The following is a 25067-nucleotide window of genomic DNA, read 5'->3' as shown; positions in this document are numbered from 1 at the left end:
GCGATTCTACGTTATTAAGAATTTTAATTCTTTGAAAAATTTCAATATCAATTTCATTTTCTTGCAATTTAAGTGAATGTGAATGATTTTAAATTTTCGGTCATTTTTTGCCACCGAATCAATATTAACTGAAGAACAAATCTAAAAGTAAACATATTGATTTTTGTTGATTTTCTCAAAATGTACTAAACAACTTTCCATAAAATAAAAACAAACTATCTAAAATCGAATTAATCGAAATTCTATATTTTGTGTAATATTTCTCATCTTTATATCTACGTCTATAATATTTTTCTTTCTTGCAATGGACTCTCAAACTTTTTCATAATTCATAGATACTTTAAAACTAAATGTATAATTGGTATAGCGTTTCAATATTTTTGTTTCCAATATTTTAAGACAGCTTTTTAAGCTCTTTAGGCAATACACAAAAGGATTTAATAAAAAAAAATATAAAACATCAAATTACATATAAAAATTCATTTTTTATTCATAGAATAAATAATATATCCATTCACTGGAATCGTAAAACTAAGTACGGATTATTATCACATTTACATTTTGTTGAACATAAGAGTAAGCTAGTATCTAAACACTTGTTCACATCAAGATATTCCTAGAAAATAGATAGAAAGCCTAATTTAGCCTAAGTAAAAACACTTATAAACCAATATAAAAAGATTAGCCTCTTATTAAAGATAAGATAAGATAAAAGATAGTTTTTCACGTGTAAACAAGTCATCAGATATGCTTTTTAGAATTTGTAAGGACGGAATCCAGCTTGGGGACGCGCGAAGTTTGGTTGTGGTACGAATGCAGCGCCGCCACCGTACTTGCCTGGGTTGTATGAACCTGGAAATAAAAGTAAAGAATAGTGTTATTATTCTTTCTGATGATGGGAGCCAGGACCTGAATAGAGGAATTTTTCAGTGGTTCCTAATCCAGCACTTTAAGGCTAAGCTAAGGATCATATAATTCATAGATCCGAGTGCATTATAAATAGCACACACACAATAAAAACTTGTTTTTATTCTTTGCACATAGCAAGACAGGCAGAGGGAACTTGAGAACCTAATGCTAAGCTACTCTGTTCCCATTAAGACACTTCCGTTCCTTAGTTTCCACCGTACTATGGAGGCATTTCGTGTGAGAGAGGAAATGAAAATATTAAATATTTCATTTTCTTTAATGCGAAACGAATCTACGACCTATTTTATTTACAGTGCCCCTGCACCACGATTGAGCATAAAATACCTATAATAACGTCTAAATAAAGAAATGTAAAGGAAACAGTGAAAAAGGTTAAGCAAAAAAATATCTCACGCTACCAGCGATTGCAATTTACAAAAAGCTGTAAAAACTTTTTTACTTTATCCATTATTTAGTCATTCATTCGCTGTGTTTTATTCACACGTTCTTTTTTATTCATAGATTATTATTTACATACAAATGAGCTAATAGCTTGTCTGTAGGTTGGAATATTTTTTAAGTAGGCATCTAAATTGAGATCATCTCATGGTACGAAGAAGGAACTTGGTAAGAAACTGTGGTAAGAAACTTCTATTCCCCATTTTCCACATTCAATCTAAACATTGCATGTTGACTGACGAAGTTAAACGCTGCGTTTTGCCTTATTGCAAAACGAGAATATGAACATAATAAGCAGTTCATTTTCTAGAGTGGGAATCGAATCCAAAACCATTGCGTACATCGTGGTGCAATTGTGGCACTGCGCCATAACGACCTCCAGATCTTTAAAATTGGACAAAAAACGGAGAACTAAGTGTGTTAACACTACGGATACAATGTGAAACTAAAATGTCTCTATTATGTACGAACAAACTTTCTCATGCATATACATTAATGTATGTATGTATAGTAAACGAAATCGTCTAAACTAAACCTTTCCCAGACTCTAGCGCTTGTGTAAAACAGGAAAGGTCATATGTTACGCCGTACAGCTATCTAGCTTGGTATTCAACCTAAAGTATTCATTTCTCTGAGATATATTAGCAATATATTATATTTGATAATATTTGACGTTTGACATTGATTTATTAATGTTGTCAGCTTTTTATGTTGAAGATGCAAGAAGCTTAAATTTAAACATGTTTTTTTTTGTCTGTAAGAAGTCTGTAAGACTACAAACAACGATTGTCGGTTCGATTCCCATTCGGGGGAAATAAATATTATACTATGTATATGCAGGGAACTGAGTTTTTGCTATAAAAATATGAAATATTTTAAATTCAAATACTTTTATTTTTAGACCTTTTAGTGAGTCCCGAAAATTTTAAATTCTTCACTGGAAACTAAAAAAATTAAGAAAATAAACAAATAAAGTAGAATATAAACAAATATGTCCTAACAATTTAATAAAAACGTATGTTTTTGTGCAATTATATGCAAGAACAGGTAATTGAACCTGTAATCACCGAGATAATAGAAGTGCATTTCATAGTAAATTGAATGATTCACGTGAGGTCAAATATTGCGCAATCTTCGATCAAAGACTCAAAGCTAAATTCACATGTATGAAAATATTACGCAAGAAACAAACGATTACTGAACAAAATCTGAATTTAAAAGTCTCTAAACGGCACTCAAAAACATCAATTAACTCTTAATTGTAATTAAAGTAATGAAAATTTACATGAAATCATATTTTCGTGGCCGTTGTGGTGCGTGTGACTGTAAACGCAAGAGTTGTGGATTCGATTCCCTATCAGAAAATTTCTAATTCAAAATTTCCACTCATTTTATCAAACTAAAAAACTATGAATATATTTTAATTTCATTTTCTGAATGAGAATCGAACCTACACCAAATAAAATTACAACATTAAATAAATAATATTAAACTAAATTAAACCTTAATTAACCTTTCTAGGTGCGGCCATAGGAGTTATATGGTGCAATCTTGCTAACAGGTGTTTTAGAATCATCTATCAAGTATTAAGGTCAACGTGTAGTTTTGGTTTGTAATCTTCGCCTAAATGTTAGTCTCTAAATTGATTTCTGCGAAAGGCTTTTAAGGTATTTTATATTTTTTTTTTGTAAACCAACTACCAATTTGATAGATAGATTTGTTTGTGTATTCCTTTTTGAATGTTTCGTAATTTATGGGATGGATGGATGGATGGGATAGGCAAAGCTAAAAGTTTCATTTACCCAAGTGGGAATCGAACCCACGACCTCTCGTTGTAATGTTTGCTTATCTTCATTAATCTCAACCTAAAGCCGCTCCCTACTTTCGAGAACCATGGTCTTGACTGAACGATCAAATTCCTGGTATTTTTTTTTAGCGAGATACTGCGTATTTATTACTAGTACAATAAAAGGAAAATCATTCATTTCCTCCAGTGGAAATCGAATTCACAACCTTCAATTAGATTTGATTGACAATTTAATTAATAAGTTAATTTTCACAACAAAAACTTACCGTCATCAATGATACCAGCAGCTTCATCACGTGCGTTCTGTTCCAAAGCCTTCAGGATAGCTTCAGGAGTTGGTGGTGGGGTTGGGAAGTGAGCACCCTGGGCCTGGACTCCAGCCTGGCCGGCAGTGTAGCTGACTGAGTAGATCTGACCATCGTCACCGGTGTATTGGAAACCGCCTTGAGCTTCTATACCGTCAACCTGGAATTCAATATAAAGGATCTTTGTAAGACTAGTTTCATACAAATTTTGGTGAAAAATGGTATATTATTATTTTGTACAGTAATAACTTTCTTAGCTTCACGCTGTATCCCGTATTTAGCAGGATAGGCAGAGGGTAGGCCGTTCCTTACTTTCCGTTTAATTTTCGAAATGTTGCCTATTGAGTGGTGGGGAACTCATCACCGCTCTATATCTTGTTATCAGAGTTTAGAAATGAAAATAGTTTATGCCCTCGAGTGGGAATCGAACCTCCAACCGTGGTGTCAAAGTACGAAGAAATGAAATTGTGAAGAGTTAATTTCACAATAAAACACATCTCTAACAGTCACTCTAAGGAATTACTGTCATCATAAATTATTATAAAGTAATAATTTATTGCCTATAAAACTTCCATATAAAAAGAAGTGGTGAAATGATTCATTTGAATCACACACAGAAGACACATATTACAAAATATGTTAAATATGTTTTTTTACTGTATATTAGTATTTTACTATATATTAGTATTTTGAGTAATACTTTATATATGATTTAGTACTAAATTTGGCATTATCGTTTATATTATGTTTTTATTTTTTTAGACCCTATAAAAGGTTCCTGGTAGGCTACCTGATGAACTGTCCAAAATAAAAATATTTCTTCAATTAAACAAAATAAAACTAGTACTTCCTGAGATAATATATATTGTATTAAAAGCCTCTGCTTGATCACCAGAGCGATAAAATTAAAATAGTAGGTAAATATTTCATTTCCTCGAGTGGGAATCGAATCCAAAACCTTACGTCTACAGCCTCACCCTTAGACCCCTGTGCCACTACTGGCCTTTATAATGATATTTAACATATAATAAGTAATTTAGTTTACATCTTCACTATAATTAGCCACACGTGTCAAACAAGTTGCGATATATTGATGTATTTGACCTGCATTTTTATGTAAATATTAATTCGAAATATTTTAAGATTAGATGGATAGATGATCTTTAATATAAATGAATATTTAATTTAGTAATTTATAATTAAGAATCTTAAATAAGAAAAGCTGTCTGAGTTTGTTTTTTTTAGATTTAGAAATACGGCGTTAAGATCCGTTGCTCAATAGTCAAGAGCCTGAAAATTGACCGAAGCGTGAGAAATGGAGTGTGTTGCTTCATGTTGTATCCTGAACGGGAACCTGGGAACCAAGTGTTAAAACACTTTGTTTCCCCACTATCCGCCAAATTCTGAAGGCGTTACGTGTTGAATGACGGAACTCTCCCCTGCGCTTTGCCTCGTTACCAGAGCGAATTACATATTTATATAAATAAAAAATAACAAACTAAATTTGTAAATCTTAATAATGTATTTAACATTTAATTTCCTATACATCAATCAACCCATCAATTTATCAAACGAGACAGTGTGGTATATGAAGCAACACTGGGATGGAGCTTTATCTAAAAATATTTACATCAACCTTTGAAATGACCGATGCCCTTTAGGTGAACGTACACCTCATACAAACATACATAAGTCTATGTGTATATTTTATTTTATCATATTTTTTGGCATTTCTCCTACTTTGTCATGTACTGAGAAATAATTAATGTAAAATTGTGAAAATGAATGTTTAATTTGAAAATTTGAACTTGGCTGTAGCAATTTGGTTTTATTATACTTTCACGCTGCATCCTGCACATAGCACGCACGCAATTCTTCGAAAATTGATAGAAAAGAAGTGAAAGGAGTGTCTTAACACTAAGTGCCTGCTTATTCTGCTATATGCGTGATACAGAGTGAATGAATAATAAAAAACAAATATAAATACCTTAATAATTGATTCATTATGACGGAATTAAAAAAAAAAAAAACTTATTTTATATCTCTACCAAAAAGCTTACCTCGCGTCCTTCTTCTTGAGCTTTGATACCATTTTCAGTTTCATAGTTAAATCTGTAGGAATCTTCTTTCACATCAGAGTCGTATGCCAGGATACGCGCGTTCCTCTCGTAGGCCGCTTGGGGACGATTCGACTGTTCCGGGTAGGGAGAGAAGGCGGCGGCGGCGAGGCCGAAGAGAGCGGTGGCTACGATGAACTGGAAAATTATATTGGAATTCAGGTAAAACATCAGGTTTTTAAAAATTAATTTCAGATATGTCTCGTTTTAAGCGTTAAGGTACTCGTTGTTCTTTATACTATGTTTTTTATATATATTTTTATATTTGGGTCAACAAATTTAATTGCTTTTCTTAAAAAAAACACGGCGTTGAGCTCCGCCAATCAATGTCTTTAAAATTGGACGGAGAATCGGCAACGGATTGTTTTAAGGACAGCTTTCTACTGTCTATCCTTATATGTATGCAATTAATTAAAATAGCGCAATTATACGTACACCCATATTACATTAGTCCACCATTGCCAACTTTGATTTAGTTGAAGTGATAAATATTTCAAATTCTAAAATTGTATTTGAGAAACAAACATAAATAACAATTTATATTATGTTTATGTGTGAGAATGTGATTATCTTTCGAAGTTTCTTAAACTTTACGTTACGTTTCAAAATTAACTGTGTAACTAAGTCAATTAACAGACGAAGTTTACTTAATAATAGATAAAAATAATAATTTCGGCATAATGTGAGTTCGATTCCCACTTGAGAAAATTAAATTAAAAATTATTTGAAATTTTAAATTTGAACCCCTCGCAATCGCAATCGGCTACATCACAACTGAGCCGTAATGGTATAAAAAAAGCATAATTAATGAAAAAACCTGCTACCGTTCCCACAATTTATCAACATCTCGCTTTATCTCGAGTGCAATATTCATTGTTAATTTCAACCCTGAAAACTCATATAAAAGACTTCAACGAACGATTTTTGACGTTAACTACTATGGTATTAAGTTGAATTTGAAATTAATATATAAACCATATTTAATACTATTTGATTATACTTAGGAAATACGACACTGACATATGCAAATTATTATTTTTTTCCCAGAGGATTTTTTGTGTATGTAATATCAGTATAATCTTTTTAGATTATTGTATATACTACAAAAATAAGTAATAAATCACTTATGTTTATTTCACATAAATATTTTTTCATAAAGAAAGAAATTAATAAATATCGGTTATTTCAATTTTGTATTCTGACAACTCTTAAAATAAATAAAAATACTATAAAGTCTAATGGAATACTGGAATAGTTTTAGAAAAAAACAGATATTTTAATCGAGCTTACTTCTTAATATGAAATAAATAAATCTTTGAATTTTTTTTTTCACTTTTTTTAAATATAACGCCTTTTACAAAATCATAAGTTTTATGCGACAAGTCTACAAAATTCCTACGACAATTATTATTAAAATATTAATATTTTTTTAAGGCTGGTCCATAATTTAATATCGAAATGGTCCATTAATTATTGTAAAACAATATTAATATAACACATTGTGTTAAATACAGTCTATAGAAAAACAACTCCCGTAACTAGATTGTATATCAACCTTCACAGTTAATTTTAATTCTAGTACAAGTAATAAAAGTTTTATTAAAATCGATTCATCTATTATTATAATAAATTTAAAAAATACCACATAATAATATGATCAATATACTGCCTGAGTGAAATTATTTAAAAAAAACTTCTCACAATTTTCAAAATATAATATGAACTTTTGAAAAAGTTTTATCAAAATCGGTTCATCTATTATTATTTTATATTATAATATTAAATCTAACTCACCAGTTGCATGTTTTCTATATGTTAGTTCAGGTCGGAGGTAAGATCACAAGTGTTAGGACCTTACAAACTAGTCACTTTTATATACGTTCGACGATTACAAAATTCATTCAACATTATAATGTAACTTTTCCTAATAAATAAATTGAACTTTAGAAACTTTTTTGCGTAAGTTTTTTAGAAGATGGGACTAAAATTTAGATTTTGATTAGATTTTTTTTTCTTGTAAAGTGTGAGAATCTAGATTTATACCTGGGTTTTGTCTGTGCTTTGATTATTCGATAGGAAGTGATGAAGTTTTAGGTTTTTACAGACTTCAAGGATATATAAATGAAAGATATTTTAAAATTGTTTTTCTAGTTTTGAGAAAAGTATTTTATTAGCTTCACGATGTAGCCTGACTGGAAACCTGGGAACCTAGTGTCAAAACACTTCCTTCCTACTCCCCTCCGTATTCTGGAAGCATTGCGTATTAAGTAAGACAAATTGGAAAAAAATATTTTATATAATTTTTTTATTTCCGAAGGCATAACTAGTATTATTTTTTTGTTGTTTGTACTAATTTTGGACTTGGAGAGGATGTATAATATAGTATACTAGTTGTCACCTACAAATTTGTCTGTATGGTCGCTAAGATGAAAAGAGGGAGGTTTTCGTAGTTATTGCAAGAAATCCTCCTTTTAGAAAAAAACATTTTTTTCCCGTTCATGTAAGACTTCCATGAAAACTTCTCCTATTCCTCCCCTTATAAAAGTAAAGAAGTATAATACAATATTTCGACTTTCTTAGTTGATTTTGTCTGCGCGTTGTCTGTTAGTCAGTTAGTTTGAATATTTCAGCAACAAAAAAAAACGGAAGAAGCAATTACTCTAATAGCCTTTAAAAGGTTAGCTTATATTATAATGATATTTAATGTGTCTGCACATAAATACACACGCTTAGAATATATATATTTTTTATAAATTATAATATGGGAATTATGAATGTATTTAAAAAAAATGTGTATTTTTTTAGCTTCAATATAAGGAATATATCCACACATAGGTAGGTAGAAGGAACTTGAGACCGTAGTGTTAACATTCCCATAAAGATACTTGCATTCCCCAACTTTGGCTGAATTCTGGAGGCACTGTGTGTTGAGAGGCGGAACTTAAAGCCGCTCTTTGCCTTATTACTAAAACGAAGAAATGAAAATATTATGGATTTCATTTCCTCGAGTAGAATTGAATCCACAATCTGAGTCCTTTACAGTCACACGGACCCTAGAGAATGTATTAGGTTGTTTAAGGCAACGACAAGGCGTTATAATTTTACTCGTACACATGTTTCTAAAAAATTAAATTTCTATTATTCCTAAAACAGGTTTGAGGATGCATTAGTTCTAGAGAAGTTAGGAGAGCAGGATTGATGAAAACAAGGTTTTTATAAAATCCCTGTGCGAACGAGAAAGGGCCTAATTTAACATTCACGTCATCAATGACGTGAATTAGACCGTTTCTCGTCCACGTAAAAAAGGCTTGTCGTGGCGGAAGGGCTCAAAGTGTGACAGTGAACGCGACCGGTTGTGGGTTCGATCCCCACTCGAGGAAATTAAACATTTATTTAAATTCATATTACAGTCGATCGCGTTACTCTTTGTATAATATGTATTATCACTTAAATTAGTTATATAAATAAATTGACCAAGGGACTTCGAATCGAATCCACATCTTTCGCCTAGCAGTTAGAATCATTAAGGTTTTTTTTCTTTATTTCCCTGCTTTATTTCTTATTTAATACATCAGGGTAGGCAAGAATATTATATCCGCCATATAGCCGCGTGTTGAATGGCGGAACTCAACGCCGCGCTGTACCATGTATTATATAGACCAACAAAAAATTATTTTAAAGAGACGCTATAGATAAATCCTAGTCATTATAATAATTATTGTAAGATAGGTTAAAGTTTACTATCTATAATTTACCGAATAATAATTGATAGTCCTTTGGTTACCTAATATGGAGTCAAAATGTATTATACTAGAATAGACTACTAGTAGTAGATTAAAACAGTTGGTCCAGACGGTAGTTGTTAGTTAAAAAAAAACACTTTTCTTTTTTTTCAGCCCGCACATAGCAGGATAGGCAGAGAAATCTGAGAACCTAGTGTTAAGATACTCTGTTCTCTTTAAAGACGTTTCCGTTTCCCACTCTCCGCCAAATTCTCAAGGCATGTTGAGTACATGCCTTGAGAGAGTTGTCGGAGATGAACGCCATGGTTTGTTTTGTTATCATCTGACTTTTGATGATGTTCAATATTATGATTGTAGGTAAACGAAATCTAGTGTTAGGACGTCCTATTTTCCCCGTATTAAGTGGAGTTTTCGAGGCATTGTGTCGAATATTGGAACTCAACGCTGCGCTTTTGTCTTAGTAATATTATATACTAGCGGACGCGCGCAGCTTCGCTTGCGTATTTAGGGGGAATTATAAAAAACCACGAAACATATGTTCAATGAAATATTTTTAAGAGTCTAAATTTCAAATTTTATAAAAATCGGTGGCGATTTAAAGATTTTTCCATACAAACTTTCAACCCCTTATTTGCACCCTTAGGGGGAGAATTCTAGAAAACGATGAAACACGTATTCAATTAAATACTTTTAAAAATCTAAATTTCAAATTTTATAAAAATCGGTACCGATTTAAATTTTTTTCCATACAAACTTTCAACCCCTATCTCACCCCTTTAGGGTTAAAATTTTTCAAAATCCCTTCTTAGTGGATGTCCAGATTAGAAAAGTAAACATCTGTCCAAATTCCACGTTTCTACGCACAGCGGTTACGGCTGTGCGTGCGTCTTACCTCAGTCAGTGAGGACAAGTCCTTTTATATATATAGATTATATAAACAAAATATTAATTAATAATAATAACTTTTCCTGGGTGGGAATCGAACCCACAACCACTGCGTTCTGAAGCAACATTCACACTAATCTTATTTATATAGGAAGACATTACTCATATATATTTTTTTAATTAACTAACTAAAACTGAATATTAAATTAACTAGTAAAAGTTAAATTAGTTAATTATTTTATAAATCAGGTTCAAATTTCCTGTCGTACAAATCGATATCGACCGCGAGAGGTCATGCTGTTGAGAAATGATCACACGCCTAGGAACATTTGTATGTTAAATGTTAGATTATAGTTAGCCTTGGATTGGAAAGAAGCTAAAAATTTTGCTGCTGTTGATGATAGCTCGATAAGGGAATTTTAAGGTGTGATATGGAAAATATTGTTTTTTCCCTAAATTATAAAAAATCCCAATCAATACTTCCCTATGTTCCCTAATCTACGTTACAGCTTTGTTAGTGTAGTATTTTCGTTTGTGCTTTGTCTGTCTGTGGGATGTGTGTGTCATAGTGTTAACACACCCCGTTCCCCACTTTCTGCCAAATTCCGAAGGTATTGCGTGTTGAGTGAGCCTCGATAACAGAGCGAAGAAACGGAAATATAAATTTAAGTAAATATTTCATTTCCTCGAGTGGGGATCGAACCCACAACCATTGCGTTACAGTCACCGCTCCCCCCCCCCCCCATGTTACGCCTCTCGAAATAATACTACCTGGTATTTTTTGTAGGTTGATTTTTCAAAAGTGCTTTCATTCAAGCAATTTTGTATAAGACTGAAGCTTAATCAAATAAAATAATATTTTAATATTGCCGAATTTTACCCTGGTAGATCTCAACTATTTACCGCTAGAGACTCAAAGTTAATTATTATTTTTTAATAACTTTTCTTATTTACAAACAAGAATTGAATCCACAACTCTAGTTCAAATACATTTAACTCTAACATAACCCTAACACCATAAATACTTTATGAAACATTAAATTGTCTCAACCTTCACAAAACAATACATTTAAACATAACTGATGACTAACTCGAGGCAAATAGAAAAGGTTACATTCCTTTTAACCATCTTATATGAATTTTTATTATAGTGCATTAGATTTTATGTTATAGACCTTTGGATGAACCATTTCCTTTCTCTATAAGGATTTGTATGGAATCTTCTTATGTCAATTTTTTGTATGGAGGTTTTGTAAACCGATTTCAAGTCTGAGATCGATCTCATGTACTGCTCAATTATTTGAAAATATTGTGTATTAAAAGGCGGACTTTAACGACATGTTTTGCCCTGGAAAAAATTAGAATGAGGAAATAAGAAAAATCACTCACAATCAACACAGTGTGAAGCTAAATCAAGACAAAAAAAAATAATGTAATTATTCTAATTCTAGATAATTTTAGATTTATATTTGTAGGAGGTCAAGAGTCTTGAATCACAGTTCAAGATTGCTCGATGGATATTCTAATATAATTTATCTCCTAATGGACTCGATGAACTTATTATTCGATTATCTATCTATAATCTCTGCTATATGTGGGATACAGTGTACAACTAAAAAATACGAGTCTACACTTTTACAATACGGGTCACGTATTTTAGCGATTCAGTCTAAAAGAACTTAGTGAATCGTCACTCCTTTCTTTGAGCCCAGCTTCCACCGCAAATATACAGTTTACTTTCGGGAGTTCAACGTAGTCCTTAATGAGCCTGCTTGATTTCTTGATATTTTTATCTTCTTGTATTTTTTTTTTGGGAGGGCTGGATGGGCAGAGGACATCCTAGGGGTTTTGTCTTTCATATAGAAGATTATAGAGTTTTATTCGCTGCCTTATAATTATTTTAAGATCGTCGTGCCGCAGTGCCCACATCAGTGCCCACATCTTCATGAAAGTTTTAAGTTTGAATCCCACTCGGAGAAATTAATTATTACTTATTTTTATTTTCTTGCGCTACATTGTCCATTTGTCTCTGAGAAATATCTATTTTCAGGTTGTAGTCTGAAGAGTGAAAGGTTAAGATATGACCATGCATGCCAACCAAATATAGATGAGAACCACATTAAGCAAATTATAATCTTATTTCACATCTAATAAGCGAAAAATACAAGAATATGCATCATTAAGCCACATTATATATAATTATAAAATTCCTTGACTCCTTACAATTCGTTATGAGATAATGATGATCATCTATGGACTATGGCATACTTCAATTACTTTGCCGTTATAAAATATTTTACTATTATTATAATTAATTGAACCATAGTGTTGGATTTGATAGGAGAGCAATCTAACAAAGTTTTATTTGACACTAGATTATTAAAAAAAATATTAAAAGAGCTGAAAGCACTGAAGTGGTGATGATGATGACGAGTGACCTGATGGTGAGAGCTGACCTTGTTCACCAATATTTTTTTATTTAAGAAATTATTTTCTTCCGCTTCACGCTATTCTTGTATATGTTTTTTCTTGAGGAGTTTGAGATTAAAGCTGTTACTCCTATTGGCCTGAATTCGACATACGGTGGGTCTCTACACCACACTTCATCCTCTTAGAGCAAGGAAATTAACGTAATTAATTCCGAGTGGGGAACGAACTCGCATCCATCTTATTTACAATAATTCTACTAAGCAATAATGGACTTTTATATAGCTGAAACTTAAATATATGTATAAATATGTGATAAATATATAAAATGTATAATTATCGGTTACTTGGTTGGTGTATTAACGATAGTAATACAGATCCTGCGTAGTTTAAAATCGGCATCGTGACTTTCACTAGATGTCTAGAGGTCTCATCATACTAAGTATAAGCATCTGCTTAGAGGATACCTCTATACAAATCTATATTTATATTCATACTAGCGGACGCGCGCAGCTTCGCTTGCGTATTTAGGGGTGAATTCTAATAAACCATGAAACATGTGTTCAATGAAATATTTTTAAGAGTCTAAATTTCAAATTTTATAAAAATCGGTGGCGATTTGAAGATTTTTCCATACAAACTTTCAACCCCCTATTTGCATCTTTAGGGGGTGAATTCTAGAAAACCATGAAACACATATTCAATTAAATATTTTTAAGAGTCTAAATTTCAAATTTTATAAAAATCAGTGGCGATTTAAGAATTTTTCCATACAAACTTTCAACCCCTTATTTGCACCCTTAGGGGAAGAATTCTAGAAAACCATGAAACATGTGTTCAATTAAATACTTTTAAGAGTCTGAATTTCGAATTTTATAAATATTGGTGCCGTTTTTAAAAAAAATCTATACAAAGTTTCAACCCCTTATTTGCACCCTTAGGGGGAGAATTCTAGAAAACGATGAAACACGTATTCAATTAAATACTTTTAAAAATCTAAATTTCAAATTTTATAAAAATCGGTGCCTATTTAAATTTTTTTCCATACAAACTTTGAACCCCTATTTCACCCCTTTAGGGTTAAAATTTTTCAAAATCCCTTCTTAGTGGATGTCCAGATTACGAAAGAAAACATCTGTCCAAATTCTATGTTTCTACGCACAGCGGTTACGGCTGTGCGTGCGTCTTACCTCAGTCAGTGAGGACAAGTCCTTTTATATATATAGATTATAAAGGCTAGTTATTATTGAGGCCAGTGTGCAGGGGCACAAAGTGTGACTGTAAACGCGACATGTTCTGGGTTTCATTCCAAGTTGATGATATTTAATATTTTCATTTCTTCGTTTTGAATGTCAAAACCAAAATATATTACAATGCGGTGCCCGTTTTGATGAAACCCGCTGTACTTGCGGTCGGAGTTACCCTTCTTTTATGAAAAAGATAAGGCAAATGAGCGTACGGGTTACTTGATGGTAAGTGATCACCGCCGCCCACGAACCCATGTAACACCAGAGGAGCTACAGGTGTGTTACCAGTTTTTGAGGTGGAGAAAGACGCGTTTCTAGATAACAAAATACAAGAACTACATAGTTCTGTAAGATGTTGTGTTCTGTTCTTTGTGATTATGTCGTTCCAGAAGTGCCATATAAGCAATCTTTTACAAATGTCAGGTTGTATATATAAGCAATCTTTTAACAATGTCAGATAGTATGAAAAACACGAAGAACACAGGAAGGAAAGAAAGAAAAAACAGAAGAAATAGAAAAGCGAAAGATGCAATTGTTATATTAAAGCCTTTATATGAATTAAAGGTAGAAAAATTAACCAAATGTTTGTATAAGTTCAATGAATCGTAACGGCCTACTTACTTTCTCGTTCTATTCAGTCCATCGGCACCGCCCGTCCTAGGGTAACTTACATAACACTTCCGTTTAAGCGATTGAAGGTCATCCTAGTTAACTTATTTATGTACTTTAACTAAGTAATCAAATTGTACGTAAATTGATTATAAACTTTTATTTTCAGCTTCACGCTGAATCCCGCATACATCATTATACGCAGAGATAACAAGGCAAAGTGCGGCGTTGAGTTCCGCCACTCAACACGGAATATCTTGACCAAGAGATTTAGCAGAAAAAGAGAAACGGAGTGTCTCAACACTAGGTTCCATCTATCTATCGTGCTGCGTGCTAGACACAGCGTAAAGCTAAAAAACTACAGTAAAAAAATACAGTAGCGTATTTTTTTAGATAAAGTATTTATTATTAATTGATTTTCAATTACTATACGTGACCATCTAGAGTCTTTAAAGGTTATTTTATCAATTTAATTGATTGTTTTAGAATACAATGAATTATTGATCATTATTTCAAATTATAATTTTTCAAAATACATTAAGGCCAGGTGTGACGCATGGGCATAAGCGGCAGGTTGTGGGTTCGATTCCTACTCGAGGAAATTAAATATTTAAAAATTTTCACTTTTTTGCTCTAGTGTCGAGGCAAAACGCAGCATTGCGTTTGCTTAGAATTCGTCGGAAAGTGAGGAAGAGAGGGTTAACACTAGGCTCCCTCTGCCTACCCTGCTACATGCGGGTTTCAAATTCTACTTGTTTTTTTAGTACAGATTGTATCCTAGAGATGAACTATAGAAATTTAAACTTATGTTCTTAATACACTTTTGATATCGGTTTTAAACGAACATAATTTAGGTATCATCCACATTTTTAAACTACACTTCTAGGAAATACACAGTATATATTACCTTGAATTAATTTATTTCTACAGGATGTTCCACATTACGACTGGACATCTTGGCCTTGACCAGAGCCCTTTACGTGTATAAATCAGAACTAATAGGTAACTAACATTTAAGTTGGTGCGTGATTAATATAGGAGTGGATGATCCGCATACTGTATTGATCATACATTTATTTGCATTATACAAAAATAAACAATAAATAAGTGGAAAATTAAGTATTTAATCCATGGGTATATCTAGAAATATTTTCTGGGAAAGGTCTGGCTAGGGTTTGGAACACATTTCTTCAAAGCTAAAGCCCACGCTTTGGCTTTGGACAGATAATTTGGATGAGCTTTTCTTCAAGTTTTCAGGGAAATTTATTGCTTGTAATATTTCTGGAGTGGCCATTCTTGGCTTGGCTATTCTTGGGTGAACCCGGACCACCCCCCACCCCCACATTTTTACACCTTAGTCCTGAATTAACCCTGAAAATATTATGTTCTTTCATTTAGCTAACAAAATGGTTCTAATAAAGCAAAAGCTGTACCTATGGTTTATAATTGTTTCTAAGATTATAAAATTGAAGGTTACTTTAAAGTAACTGTAGTATAAGACTTCCATGACTAATTTGGATGATACATTAATTGATTTTAAATGGCCGTTTGTTTTTAAATAAAACATTTATTTAAATTTACCTCTGACTAAATATCTTAATAGTAATTGTTACTATTGCACAGTGCTATAGATAGACGCCATCGTTACATAGTTAAAAACTGCTTTTCTGTAGATTCATTGGTTGTAGATTTGATCCGTCTGTTGAGTTAATATTAAAGAGGTAAAGAGTTTGTTTGGTTGATAGAGCTAATCTCAGGAATTACTTACTACTACCATCAACATGGTACTCGACTTTCAGCCCATTTCAGTGGCATTAAGTAACGATGGTGTAACGTAGCGCCTTTACATACAATTTCTTAAATCTGGGAAACGTTAAATTCTGGAAAATTTTAATTTATCCAGACCGACCTACCATTGAATCTCCAGAAAAGCAGATTTTAATTATTTATGTACTAAGAATAATAATGTATAGATAAACAAGTAACTAAAAAACTAAATTAAGTCTCGAAAATAATGCAGTATATGGAAGGGAAGAAACTGAAAAAATATTTCTAGTTTGGCTTTTTATAGCTTAGACTATTTAAATATAATTCTATTATAATTTTGGACATATGTTAAGTCAAAGCCGATCGTTCTACTTCAAATCTATAATTAATTTGCTATTAAAATTGGAACACCCATCCAAAACTAGATAATGTTAACGTTGCACAACTAGTGATGTAACTTTATATTCGCTAATAAGATCAATAGGCGTGTCATACACGCAACACATCACTAGCATTGCAATTATATGTAGATTGTAGACTGACCCCTTAGTTAACTTTAAATAATTATGGCTTTGTGAAATTTTAGTTGCTTAGTTTATAATGACAGAGGTCGTAGATTCATATTTTAATTAAAAACCACCAAACCAGGAATCGAACCCCCAACCACCGTATTTAAAATAGCACGGTTGTGCCTCTACGCCACGACAGCCTCATATTAAAGTATAATAAATATATTTTAATTATAAATATATATAAATCATAAATATATTTTTTTTCTTTTAATTGAATTGGTCAATTAGACTATTGCATTTGAAGGCATTTCACATTCATCACATTGTCTCTTCAGGCTATGACCGCAACACTGTCTAACATGTTTACATGAAATTTTTTCGAAATATTTAATTATTTTTCGAAATAATTAATTGTTTTTGAAAATAATTAATTATTTTTCAAAATAATTAGGTCCCCATTAAGAAACTAATTATTATTCAAAAATCTTGATTTTAAAATTTTATAAGCTTAGATTCCAGTTTCTTCGATAGTGGATTGCAATCTGAAGTCAAAAATAGAAGGTAGTTTATTATTTTGTCGTAATTAGCGTATTGGTTGTTTTGCAATATCAGAAGAATAAATTAGTATTTCTATAATATGTAATCTTAACAAAAAAAATGATGTGGATTAGAATATAAAATTATTTTAATTTCTTTCTTCTCTGAAAGAAATCAATTCTTTGCTTTGCTTTATATTTCTTTAGCCAAAATGTCATAAATCTTTTTTTTTACCTTACGCCTCATGCCCCATTAAGCAGGGAAGGCAGAGGGAATCTAGTGTTAAGACACTCCGTACTCCACTTTCTGTCTCTTGAGAATTTTTTTTTTATGCCGAAGTAAACGCCACACTAGAACGAGAAAATGAAAGTATTAATTCCTCTTATGGAATTCGAACCCAAAACCGTTAACTTTACTGACAATCACAATGTCATAGCATTGTGCAATATATGACAGCCTCTCGAAATGTCTGACAAAACAATAAAAAAAAATTAAGTAGTTACCTAATATAAATATTCAATCCCTCCAATCGTGATTGAACCTATAACAACCGCCTTTATAGTCGGACGCTGTTCCACCTCAAATGGATTAGCAAGATTATCATTTCCAATTCTAATATATCTAAGAGTTGCAGGTCCAGCAAGTGTTTTAATATGATTTAATATAATGATAGTTAAATGTTAAAGATAATTTAATAGTTTATTACTATTAGTGTACCTAGTACCAGATGTAAGGGGTCATGGTGCGATTGCATCGTTGTTTGAGAGAGTGGTGGTTCTGTATGTAGAAATGATTGTTTTGAGGATAGCTTTGATTGTAATAGAGGCGGTTAAGGGTTCGATTCCTATTCGGGGTGCAATTAACCATTTGGCTTTCCTCGCTCTCGTAGTAGAGGGAAGTGTTGAGTTCGAGCTAGAGAAAACTATTATGATTTAGAAAATAAAGTTTTCCTAATCTGGTAAATTATTATATTTTTGATTTATATATACTATTTGTACAGTGTGCTCATTTGAATATCTACCTACAAATCCACATACTGTAGGGTTTTGTCCAATATAAGCTAGAGGTACTGAAAATAATGAAGTTAGAATTAAAAAGTAAAATGTAAGCAAATAAAAAAAACCCTGTAATATCTGCATGGCAGAGTTTTTCTTTTTCATACACACTCAGCCATATGTTTTATACTTAATGCAATCTCAGGTTATGGGTTCAGATCCAAATTTCGCATAAACAAATACAAATAATCTTTTTATTTTTGCTTCATATTTTTGTTTATCTTCACGCTATATCCCACATATACGGCGGAACTTAACGCCGAGCCCGAAACCTCTCAACTGTTCCACTTAAATTCCTATTTTGATATAAAAGTTAAGCTTGAACTTAAAATTATAATTTGTTGCAAGTTAGTGAAATACTTGCGAAATTATAGAAATAAAATATTATTTAAATCCATATATATACATATAATAATCATTAATCACCATATTAGGCTCGGCTTAGGTGATATTTTGTCAGTTTGTTTAGTAATACTTTTGTATATACATATATTTATGAAGGTTAACACTAAAGATCTCTAAGAATCTATTGTGACGCAATTAAAGATAATTTTATTGGGCACTATGCTTGTGACTTTATATTCCGTTTAGGTAGAGAAAGAGTTTGGTTGAATTGTAAATAAAAGTGGAAAAGCGTATTAGAATTCTTCTTAATATGTTTCTCTTTCTTTTTCTCACTTTAATTTCTGTTTTACGATGTATCCTGCAAATAGCAGGGTAGGTAGAGGGAATCTGGAAATCTAGTGTAAAGACACTCCGTTCCCAATAGGACACAACACGTGAGAAACGGAAGTGCCGTTCCTGACGTGTTGAGTGGTGCCTGTCGCGTTTATATTTTATAATCGATAATAGATATTTAGCTAATTAAATTATAAATAATACTCGCAAAAACTCGAGGGATATTAAAAATAATTAATTCCCCCGAGTGTGGATCGAACCCACACTATCCCATTAGGCCACTATTTATGACACCAGGAATATGTAGATTTATTTATGTTCTTACAATATTGAATATAACCACTCAATTCAATTAAAGATGGCATTCAAGAAGTCCATTTGAACTTTATAATATTTTATGTAATACATATAATAAGATACCGCAGGGCAGGTGTATGTTGTAAGGTTAAATTTGTATTCTCTAAGTGATTTTTAATTTGTTTTTATTTTGTTAATGTTGATTTGAACGCAGGGTAGTCGAATCCCATATAAAAAGTATGTAGATTAAAAAAAAAACATTATTTTTTCGTGTCGTTACTCAAAAGCTTCCTTTCAGTTAGGAAGTCTTTTTTTAGTTTAAAACACTCCGTTTTTGGGAAGGCAGGAAGGCAGAGAGATCCTCTATTTTGAGATCTTGTGCGTTATCCTGCGGAACTAAACACCGCATATTGTCTTAAAAATATTAGGAAATGAAAATAATTTATTTACCTAAGCGGAAATTTTTGTTATTATGCTCAAATACAGCCGTAAGCGATAACGTATCATACTTAGAACAAAGATGGAATATTTGCCAGAAAATCGTGAAAGTTCAAAATCAATTGTGATGAATAACATTCCTATACTAATATTTAGGTCAAAGTCAAAAGTTCGCTAGTTTAAAGTTTGATTTATTGTTCTTCCAGAAGACAATCATTATAAACTTCAACTATTTTTTTTTTCATATAAATATATAAGCGCGAATTGGAATAATCCTTGGTAGCTCTCCATTCAGAAAGTAAAACCGACTCCTGGAGGAATTCATCCAACCCATTTATCCATTGGAGCTTTGCCCATTATTAATATACTAAACAAAAAATATTCAGAATATAAAGGCGATGCTAGTGCATTCGATTCCAGGATTTGAGTCCGGAGAGATAGAATGCGGCGTTAAATTCCGCAAATAAACACTCAATGTCTCAAAAAAATAAATGGCATCGATGACAAAAGTTTGTAGAGAGAGAAAAACCTCAGAACTATCTCTTGCACACAAATATGTCTCAACTGCAGCACAATGTGCCTCTCATATAATCAAATTGAAAGTAAAAAAACATACGATCTACGTGAGAATCGAACATGTGACCTTCGCACGAGATACGGCGCCAATATGTGAATGTTTAACCTACTTGTTACAATTGACTTCACTTCATATATTTTTACATTCCTTGCACTAAAATACTTAAGAGATTGTAGTTATTACAATTTGGACTATAGTGACATCTGATCAAATTTATATTTCCATTTCTTCGCTCTGGTATCGAAGCGCGGCGTTGAGTTCTGCTACTCAACAAGCAATGCCTCCTGAATTCGACAGAAAGTGAGGAACAGAGTGATACACTAGGTTCCCTCTGCCTACCCTGCTCTGTGCGGGATACAGCGTGAAGCAGAGATTTTTAATCGATTTATTCATATAAGACAAAACGAAAAGAACAAAAGGAAAGGTTAGTGAAGTTCAAATAGCTGTACAATGACTAATCGGATGTTTCTCATGCTAATGTGGGCTAGAGTCTTCGCCGAATAGTAAAAGTCCTTGAAGGGCGTGATGTATGATACAATCGATCTAATAGTAATGTTCTACTTGCGCTTTTGTAATTGTTATTTGTGTATTTGTTTTTTTGTTTTAGATTTGCATCCCACATATAAAAGGGAGGAGCCTAGTGTTAAGACACTCCAATCCCAATTTTCTGCATCATGCCATATCTCGTTAACAAAGCGAGGAAATGTAAATAATTGGGATCCGGACCTGCAAACCACCGCGTTCACAGTCAGACGGTGTGTCCATGGATCACGATAGCCTCAAATTATATTCTCACTTCTTTCTTTTTCTCAAGGTAGGCAGAAGGAACCTGGAAATTTCATTATGATAGTTTCATTGCACATTTTCTGACTGGAATCATTGCGTGTTGAAAGGCAGATCTTAACGCCGCGCTCTGCCTTGTTACCAGAACGAGGAAATAAAAATATTAAATGTTATATTTTTTCACGTGGCAGTTGATCTCATAACTTATTGCGTGTACTCAGTCGCACACCTACTCGCTACATCACGACTGGCTTAATTTTTTTATCTGCATGAAAAACTAATCTATATATATAAAAGAACTTGTCCTCACTGACTGAGGTAAGACGCGCGCACAGCCGTAACCGCTGATGATAGAAACATGAAATTTGGACAGATGTTTACTTTTATAATCTGGACATCCACTAAGAAGGTATTTTGAGAAATTCCAACCCTGAAGGGGTAGAATGGGGGTTGAAAGTTTGTATGGAAAAAATCTAAATCGGCACCAATTTTTATAAAATTTGAAATTTAGATTTTTAAAAATATTTAATTGAATACGTGTTTCATCGTTTTCTAGAATTCTTCTCCTAAGGGTGCAAATAAGGGGTTGAAAATTTGTATGGAAAAATCTTTAAATGGCCACTGATTTTTATAAAATTTGAAACTTAGACTCTTAAAAGTATTTAATTGAATATATGTTTCATGGTTTTCTAGAATTATCCCCCTAAGGGTGCAAATAAGGGATTGAAAGTTTATATGGAAAAATCTTTAAATCGCCACCGATTTTCATAAAATTTGAAATTGAGACTCTTAAAAATATTTCATTGAACACGTGTTTCATGGTTTATTAGAATTCACCCCTGAGGGTCCAAATAAGCAGGCGAAGCTGCGCGCGCCCACTAGTATCAATATAAAAAACAATTAAATATCCAATTTGTCGTAAAACAGAAAGTTCAAAGTGAAATAAATTCTTTCGAAGATGCTAATATTACACCTTTATATTATTAAATTACAATACTGTCTGGATGTAAACATTTGATACGAAGGCGGTTGGCGGTAGCTAGCTTAAATTATTTAAGACAAAATAAATTAAGATATAACTAAAATGTGACATTGATGTCTATATTACCTTTTTGTGGTGGCCCTTCTATGTCAATTGGTTTATTGGTTTAATATAATATACAATTGTTATATGTTAGGTTCTAGCATAGGCAGAGAAAACCTAGTGTTAAGACACTCCGTTATCCATCTTTTTTATTTTTTAAACTTCGTTCAACTTAGATTGCTTTGTTTTGTCTACAAGGCCGAAGAAATTAAATAATTAGTTCCCCGCCTGGAATGGGAATCCATAACTATCATTTTTACTTATTTAATCAAATATCATATTTTAAAGATCTATACAAGTTTTTTTTTACTTTACGTATGTACTCTGCAGAAATAATAGGTAAATTAATATAATAGGGAAAAAGAACCAAAATCATTATACATAGCAACTTATTTCATTTATTCATAGCAACAACAACAAACACAATTTCGGTAACAACTAACATTTGGACTAGGCTTCAAAACGCAAAGCATCTTAAAAAAATACTAACAAATACACAAAAGTAATAAAAAAAACAAAATATTTAACAAATTATGTAGATTTGTAACTCAATGATGATATCCAGGATTGGATGCTGGAGCTGGAACAAATTCTTGCTTGTAGCCTTCGTACTGGTAGACCTGAGCTGGTTGTTGTTCAGCGTGGTAGCTTTGAGCTGATTGTTGCTCTGCATGGTAATGACCTAATAGAAAAAAGACCGTGGTTTAATTAAAATAACAAAATATTATAATTTTTTCTAGAGGAACATAACGACTCATTATGACAATCAGACCAAAGAAATATGTTATGATATGTTAATATAGAAAAATTACTACTTATTTTTAATGATATAATATGACTTTGTGCTTAAACATACCATCATCATAAACCCCACTGGCTTCAGCCTTTGCATTCTCTTCCAGAGACTTCAGAATAGCTTCAGGGATTGGGGGTGGAGTTGGGAGATGAGCTCCCTGGGGTCTGAAACCATGCTCGTCAGCAGTGTATGTCACTGTATATGTAAGTCCATCATCACCCTTGTAGGAGAACGCACCTTCGGCCTGAGTGCCTTTGATTACTTGACCAACTTCTTGGGCCTTGATACCTGGAAGATTTTTGTATTGTATGTTTTACTTGTAAATCATAAATACTTGTATGTTCTAGTTTTTCTACGAAAATTCATTTAGTATAAAAAAAAAACACTCACCGTTATCAGTTTCATAAGCATAATTATAACCATGATCGTTGCTCTCCGAATGATAAGCCAAAATTTTGGCTGATTTCTCAGCTGAAGGTCTCTGTTCCTTGACTAGTTGTCCGGAATATGCATTTCCAGGGAAGGAATGGGGCTGGCCGGCGTACACTCCTTGGTGTTCCACTGCTGATTGGTAGACATCAGCGGCATTAGCGTAATGGTCTGCTTGGGGTTGGCTGAAGATCTGGCCAGCTGATGCTGCGGCTATGATGGCGGTGAAGGATGTGAACTGGAAGTTTAAATAAAATATAAATAAATAATATATAGATACTTTCAAATTAAAAAAAATGTAGAATTTTATTATGAATTTTCTTTTATTCTGGATCTAGTCGAGCGGGAAAATAATATTCATATTGTAATACAATATTCATGTTTAAAATTAGGTATATTATTAAATCAATTATTATTATTAAAAAAACATTATTCATAATTAAAAATGAAAGTAAACTAATTAGAGCTTTTATATATAAATATAAACGTACCAGTTTCATTTTGTATGTATGTATGTAATTCGCAAAATGTTTGAGTCACGAATGAGTAAAAAAAATTTCACCGCCTGTTTTTATACAAAAAAGTTTCTATATACGCACGTTCTTATTAAGTCACACTTGTTTTGTTATTAGCTGTTTTTGTTTGTACAGTGTGGACTTAGGTTAAATTATAACATATTAGATGTATTCAAATGGGTAATTATGGAGTTTATACCCGATAAAAACAATTATTTAGAAACTCGCTCTGGCTACGAGAGCAGTGTGGAATTGAGTTTCGTTGTTCAACACGGAATGTCTCGAAAATTGGGCGGAAAATATGGAACGCAGTATACCGGATGCCTTCTGTATGCGGGATACAAAGTGAAGCAAAAAAAATTAAATCATTTTTTTAACTACATTTCTTTGTTCCTTAATAAAGTTAAAGAACTTTGTTTTACAAAATAGAAATATAGTAAATGTTTTAAATATAATTTCCGACGAATTTTAGAGGCATTACGTATTGGGAACGTAACGCCGCGCTTTGCCTCGACACCATAACAAAGAAAATGTACATTTAAATAAATATTTAATTTGCTCGAATGGGGATCGAAGCCACAAGTAGTCTTTTTGCGGTCACACTTTGTGCAAATGCGCCACGACTGGCCTCATAAATAAAGACAAAAGACTTTTAAAAATTTAATTGTACATTAAAATGAATTGCATTAATAAACACTAATTGTTTTCACTATTTTGTAAAAGTTAAAATTATCAATATATTAATTTCAAAACTCTACCTAACTCCATAGTTTACGCAGTCAGCATGAGATGCTGGCAAATGCGGGTGAGGTAACAAGTAACGAGATGCACCCGATCACTGAGCAAGTGGAACGCGTGAGATACAGAGCCAAGAAACTATAGACATGACGTCGATATACAGTAATCAGCTTCACGCTGTATCCCGCACACTGCAGGACAGAGGGAACCTAGTGTTAAAACACTCTGTACCCCAATTTTCACTGAACTCTGGAGACATTGCGTGTTGAGTGGCAGAACTCAACGAAGAAATGAAAATATAGATTTAAATAAATATTTCATTTTATCGAGTGGAGATCGAAACCACAACCTGT

At 32.5% G+C, this 25067-nt stretch overlaps 2 protein-coding genes across 2 annotated transcripts; both read right to left on the bottom strand.

Moving 5' to 3' along the window:
- Positions 1 to 465: 465 nt before the first annotated feature.
- On the bottom strand, positions 466 to 7502 carry LOC146532278 (cuticle protein 3-like). Its single transcript, XM_085197404.1, has 4 exons — positions 7392 to 7502; positions 5541 to 5735; positions 3442 to 3640; positions 466 to 852 (listed from the first exon to the last, which is right to left on the bottom strand). The coding sequence occupies exons 1-4, from the start codon at positions 7398 to 7400 to the stop codon at positions 755 to 757; spliced, it is 501 nt and encodes a 166-aa protein (XP_085053530.1). The 5' UTR covers positions 7401 to 7502; the 3' UTR covers positions 466 to 754.
- Positions 7503 to 22624: 15122 nt separating this feature from the next.
- LOC146532277 (cuticle protein 3-like) lies at positions 22625 to 24063 on the bottom strand. The gene is made up of 4 exons (XM_085197241.1): positions 23953 to 24063; positions 23423 to 23699; positions 23093 to 23320; positions 22625 to 22918 (listed from the first exon to the last, which is right to left on the bottom strand). The coding sequence occupies exons 1-4, from the start codon at positions 23959 to 23961 to the stop codon at positions 22785 to 22787; spliced, it is 648 nt and encodes a 215-aa protein (XP_085053367.1). The 5' UTR covers positions 23962 to 24063; the 3' UTR covers positions 22625 to 22784.
- Between the last annotated feature and the right edge of the window lie 1004 nt (positions 24064 to 25067).

Source organism: Heliconius melpomene, chromosome 14, assembly GCF_056956725.1.
Source record: "Heliconius melpomene rosina isolate 202511_hmr_F chromosome 14, ASM5695672v1, whole genome shotgun sequence".
Taxonomy (NCBI): Eukaryota; Metazoa; Arthropoda; class Insecta; order Lepidoptera; family Nymphalidae; genus Heliconius; species Heliconius melpomene.
This window is presented reverse-complemented; position numbering and strand designations above follow the sequence as displayed.

Coding starts and splice junctions, on each gene's coding strand:
- LOC146532277 (XM_085197241.1), bottom strand. Junction 23,321..23,422: donor TGCTTATGAAACTGATAACG/GTGAGTGTTTTT, acceptor AAAATCTTCCAG/GTATCAAGGCCCAAGAAGTT. Junction 22,919..23,092: donor CAGTGGGGTTTATGATGATG/GTATGTTTAAGC, acceptor TTTTTCTATTAG/GTCATTACCATGCAGAGCAA.
- LOC146532278 (XM_085197404.1), bottom strand. Junction 3,641..5,540: donor CTCAAGAAGAAGGACGCGAG/GTAAGCTTTTTG, acceptor ATTGAATTCCAG/GTTGACGGTATAGAAGCTCA. Junction 853..3,441: donor TGCTGGTATCATTGATGACG/GTAAGTTTTTGT, acceptor TTTTATTTCCAG/GTTCATACAACCCAGGCAAG.